The 5,579-nt window shown below is 63.2% G+C and overlaps 1 protein-coding gene across 1 annotated transcript in view; it reads right to left on the bottom strand.

Moving 5' to 3' along the window:
- The window catches only part of LOC117647493 (transcriptional regulatory protein AlgP-like), a gene marked incomplete at both ends in the record, with an annotated part of 3,135 nt that extends 1,679 nt beyond the window's left edge, over positions 1-1,456 (bottom strand). Inside the window, one exon of the mRNA XM_034389248.1 lies at positions 1,391-1,456. Coding sequence (XP_034245139.1) covers positions 1,391-1,456 — 66 coding nt within the window. The remainder of the gene's footprint in view (positions 1-1,390) is intronic.
- Between the last annotated feature and the right edge of the window lie 4,123 nt (positions 1,457-5,579).

Raw genomic sequence — 5,579 nt, 5'->3', positions numbered from 1 at the left:
GCTCTGTCTCTCTCGCACTCACGGGGTGCCCCGTTCAGGTGCGAGAGAGACAGAGCGACGAGAGCACTGCGAGCCCACTCTGATAATTATTTCGTCCTTTCCGTCGGTCGAGTGAGGCCCGAAAAGACGGACGGCCAAGCTCACGACGCAGTGGGCCAGAAGACCGATGGAGGCGGCCAAAACACTAGACGCGTTTTGAGCTCCAGAGTCACTAAAGAGAGCTCGAACCGGACGTGCGGCCCCATCAATGGATTGCTCTCCGAACGAGGAATCCATTGGTGGGGTCACACGTTCGGTTCGAGTCCTATTTAGCGACTCTGGAGCTCAAAACGCGTCTAGAGTTTTGGCCGCCTGTGCCGGTCTTCTGGCCCACTGCGCGACGAGCCGAGCCGCGCGGCGGAAGAGAGACAGAGTGAGATGGAAAGCCGGACTCAGAATGAGAGCGAGGCGCTCCGATATACAAAGGCTCAGCCCGGCCCAGGGCCCGGCCACTCCCTCGGCGTGTGCGACCATGGCGCCGTGGTGGTGTGCCGCGAATGTCAAGCAGGTTCAGTTAAGCAGGGCACCGGCAGGGCACCGCCTTTGTGAGTCCGCGGCGACAGCAGGCGGCGCGGCGCGGCGCAACGCCCACACAAGGCGGTGACATTTGTCGTCTGCCGTCCCGGCCTGGCCGACTGGCCGTCGCACAGTGGGCCAGAAGACCGGTGGGGGCGGCCAAAACTCTAGACGCGTTTTGAGCTCCAGAGTCGCTAAATGGGACTCGAACCGAACGTGTGACCCCACCCCACCAATGGATTGCTCTCCGAACGAGGAATCCATTGGTGGGGTCACACGTTAGGTTTGAGCCCTGTTTAGCGACGTTCGAGCTCAAAACGCGTCTAGAGTTTTGGCCGCCTCCACCGGTCTTCTGGCCCACTGTGCGTCGCAAGAAGGAACGGAGCGCAAGGCTCAGCCACCAAACGACTCGCGGTTTTGGCAAAGTGCAGCGCAGCACAGCCGCTCACTGGTTCTCTGCGACACCAGCGGACCGATTCAGAGAGTCGTTTGCGTCGCTCTGTCTCTCTCGCACCTAGACGGGACGCCCCATGAGTGCGAGAGAGACAGAGCGACGAAGACGGCCCTCGAAATCAGTCTGCAGATTAATGTGCCATTTGAACGGACCCGCTCCCAGAGCGAGTTTTCAACCTCGGGTCGGCCGTCGAGTTCTACTGGACTTCCGTTGTCAAAGCAGGGTACAGTTCTACCTCTCAGAGGTTCGACACTCTCACCGCATTTTGACAAGCTTTTTTTGGGGGCTTCCAAAACCTACTTCTTGTGAGATGAGAAGGTGGGCTTGCGGAGGGTGTGCGCGGTGTCGTTGTCGGTAACCTTGGAGAAGACGCGCACGAACTGAGCTGCGGGGCGGGGCGGGGCGAGGCGGGGCGCGGCGGGGCGGGGCGCGGCGGGGCGCGGCGGGGCGGGGCGCGGCGGGGCGCGGCGGGGCGCGGCGGGGCGCGGCGGGTGAAAGTGAAGGTTCGTCTTCCTCCCGCACAACGCGCGCGGCGACCGGGCGCACGTTAAGATCACCCTGTTGTTGAGGTCAGTCGGCCGGTAGGGCGGGGCGGGGCGGGGTGGGGTGGGTCGCGGGGCGGGGCGGGGCGGGGCGGGGCGGCTCGTTGGCCACTCGATGCTGCTTGTGTCATCGCGTGTAACGCCACTCGCGCCGAGTCATCCTCACATCGTGTGTGTGTGTGTGTGTGTGTGTGTGTGTGTGTGTGCATGCCCACATGCGTGTGTGCGTGCGTGCAGTTTCCTCCGGAACACGGGATGCACCGCGAGGCAGAGCGCTTTTCCGTGTCACTGCACGCCCCACTCAGTCACGCTAAGGTGAGTGTGACTACTTGGAAAAAAAATCCTATAGCCACAAAAGCAAATGGATTAAAATGAAAAAAAATATGGAGAGGAGGTTTCCTTCCTCCACATATTTTATTCCCCCCATTTTGAAAAAAAAACATGGAAATTGTTCAACAATTCTGAAAAATCGGAATGACAACAGTGGAATCGGCTTTGCAATGCGACAGGCAAAAGGCCACAATCAGATAAAAGAGAATTGTTTTGATTTTTTCTTAAGTGAGTGGGTAAGTGAGTGAGTGGAGTGGAAAGCTAGGAAGCGTTCGCCTGATCGCTACGATTAGGCCGATCATCATTATTCTCCCGCCCGAACGGGAGTCGAGGTGAAGGGGGAGGGGGGGGGGAGGGGGAGGTGAATGGGGAAGAGGGGAGGGGGAAGACGGGGCGTCAGCTGATGCGGCCGTGCGCCGCCGTGCCCGTGCTTCGGGACCCCGAGTGCCCCGACGGGCCGCACAGTGGGCCAGAAGACCGGTGGAGGCGGCCAAAACTCTAGACGCGTTTTGAGCTCCAGAGTCGCTAAATGGGGCTCGAACCAAGCGTGTGGCCCCACCAATGGATTGCTTTCCGAACGAGGAATCCATTGGTGGGGTCACACGCTCGGTTCGAGTCCCATTTAGCGACTCTGGAGCTCAGAACGCGTCTAGAGTTTTGGCCGCCTCCGCCGGTCTTCTGGCCCACTGTGGGCCTGGACGGGACGGGAGGGCCCCGCGGAGTCTGGGAGAAGGAAAGTACTCCGGGCTAGGCCGGCCGGCGCTCCGGGAGACGCCTGGAGAGCCTGGAGGCCTGAAGCAGCCCAAGGCCAGGATGATGGCAAGGGAGTGTGAAGTGAAGACAATGGCTTCGGCCGGCCAGGCCCTCTGGGCAACCGCCGCGCTCCGGGCTTGGCTCCGGGCTTGGCTCCGGGCTTGGCTCCGGGCTTGGCTCCGGGCTTGGCTCCGGGCTTGGCTCCGGGCTTGGCTCCGGGCTTGGCTCCGGGCTTGGCTCCGGGCTTGGCTCCGGGCTTGGCTCCGGGCTCGGCTCCGGGCCGGCCAACAGACTGATTCCGAGAGCCGTTTCCGTCGCTCTGCCTCTCTCGCACTCCTACGGCGTCCCTGTAGGCGTGAGAGAGACAGAGCGACGAAAACGACTCTCGGAATCAGTCTGCAGCCAGACTGACCGGGCACCGGGCATGCCCTGCAGGGACTGACTGAACACAGGGCGGCAGCGAGAGCGTCAGAGGGCTAGTACACGAGGAGAATTAATTTTCCAGTACTATTTCTGAAGCTACTCGGTGGCCGTGCGTGCAGTGCGTGCACTCTCGTCACAAAGTCCCTCCAGTCTCCCTGACTCCTCGGCCTCGGCCGCCTCGGCCCGGTGGCAGTTTGGCCGAGAGATTAAGAACGCGGAGAACCCATGCCATATATGTATTCGAACGCGGGGGGCTCTGTCGCTCTGCCTCTCTCGCACCAGTCCGAAACGCCCCGCGAATGCGAGAGAGAGAGAGAGAGAGAGAGAGAGAGAGAGAGAGAGAGAGAGAGAGAGACCTCTCGGTCGGTCGGTTAGAGACCGGCGGGGCGTTTGGGCGCCGTGCTCCAGCTTGCTCCAGCTCCAGCAGCTTCCAGCGCGGAGTCCAGTCTGGCGAACCTCCCACTGGTGGAAAGCCAGCAACGCCGGCAAGCCGGCACAGCAAGGCTGGGGTAATTTGAATGTCTAGCCACTCCACTTTGCGCCTTGTTCTCACAGCGCGGGGCAGGGCGGGGCGGGGCCAGGTGCGGTGCGTGCTCTGAACCTTATGGCTTTTCACACGCTTAAAGGATCCGCCGGCCGAAAGTAGCTCCAGAAGGATGCCACTGGCTTCAACAAAATACGAAAGACAAGAAAAAAAATTGGGCTCGGGCCCGAATTTTTTTTATTTTGTTCCGGCCGTCTGACGCCGGCTTACCGGGCTTGCCTTAATTCTGGGTGACTCACCTGCGACGCAGCGGGCCGGCGAGTTCCACATGGTGACGCGTATCCAGAAGCGCCCACGCACAAAACACTCACAATTCACTTTCACTCAAAGTCCCTCGTCCTCGTCCTCATCGGTCCGGACGGTCTTCGCTTCCTCACTTCCGGTGGGACTGCGTTCACTTCCGGTTGCGGGTTGCGGGTTGCGGGTTCGCCGAGGGGTCCCGGAGCGGGGACCCGGAGGGCCTCTCAGCCTCAGGACCGGACCGGCCCGGCTCGGCTCGGCTCAGTCTCGGCTCGGTTCGGCGCGGACTCGGCTCGCCGCTGGTGCATCTCGGTACGCCGCCGCGGCGGTCCCTGGAAAGGAAAACACACCAAAAGGACAGTCAGTCAGGAAGTGAGGACATTTTTCTTCTCGAGTCGTTGGGTAGTATGAGGAAGCCCGCCTCGTGCGGAGCTCAGCCGAAACGGTTTGGCCAAATTAATGCTCTAGTCGGGACACCGCTTGCCCCACCCCACCCCGCCCCGCCCCGCCCCGCCCCGCCCCGCCCCGCCCCGCCCCGCCCCCGCGTGCGCGACGTGACGAAACCCCGAAACACGCCTCGAGATGCAATCTCCGAGAGCCGCCGTGCCTCGCCGGGGTGCTCGCTGTTTTGGGCAGATACGTGCGGTGGCGGCCCGCGTCGCTCCGTCTCTCTCGCACCCCTACGGGGTCGCCCAGCGGAGTGACAGAGAGACAGAGAGAGAGAGAGAGGGAGAGGGACGGGGACACTGTCGCGCGCCCCGCCACTGTCGCCGCCACCCACCCGATTTGGCTACGGGTGAAAGCCATTCGCGAGGACTATGCAGTGTAGCGGGAAACACGGAACACGACGCGGAGGGAATGACCAGCGGCGATGACACCCCGGGCACGCCGGAGGCACACTGCACAGCGGCTTTGCCAGAAGACCGGTAGAGGCGGCCGAAGCTCCAGACGCGTTCAGACTCTCTAAGATAGACTCGAACCGAACGTGTGACCCCACCAATGGATTGCTCTCCAAACGAGGAATCCATTGGTGGGGTCAGACGCTGGTTCCGAGGCTGCCCGGAGCAGACTAGGCCGGGTGACTGCGGGTTGCGCCGGCCGGGCGCAGCGCGGCTCGCAGCCGGATGGCAAGACCTGCATGCCCGGCCTGGGCCAGGACCAAGGACCGCCAAGGACCGATAAAAGCCAAAGTGGCGCCGCTGCGCTCCTCGTAATCCAACCAGACGTCACACGAGCCGCCACCATGCCGCTGCTGGAAAGCCTCATGGAAAGCCTCGCCGTCGGCTGCCGTCGGCACGTCCCGGCCGGGTCCCGGGACCTTACGGTGGAGTGGCCGCTGGAGCGGCGCGGCGGCACGGCGGCACGGGACGCTGCAGTCTTATCGCGGAGCTGGAGAACCAGGCCGCCAACGACTTCAGAGGACCAGGGCCTCGACAACACGAAGACCCACAAGTTCCTGACGACGGCGCCGTGGGTGCGCGTTCGTTGACCCGCGGTGACACTCACAGTCAGGCCGTGCGGCGGTCCTCGACGGCGACCTGGTGGCGACGGCCTGGTGGTGGCGACCTGGACGAGATGCACTTCGACGGGCAGGTCTACGCCGGGCGGGTCTACGCCGGGCGGGTCGGCGCGCGTCTGGCTCGTGTCTGCACGGGGCTCCACACCGAACAACGCCACCACCTCACCGAGAGGGAGAGTGAACCCCACCCGCCGCGCCGCCCCCCGCCCCGCGCCCCGC

This window comes from Thrips palmi, unplaced genomic scaffold, assembly GCF_012932325.1.
Source record: "Thrips palmi isolate BJ-2018 unplaced genomic scaffold, TpBJ-2018v1 HiC_scaffold_2, whole genome shotgun sequence".
In the NCBI taxonomy this organism is placed as follows: Eukaryota; Metazoa; Arthropoda; class Insecta; order Thysanoptera; family Thripidae; genus Thrips; species Thrips palmi.
This window is presented reverse-complemented; position numbering and strand designations above follow the sequence as displayed.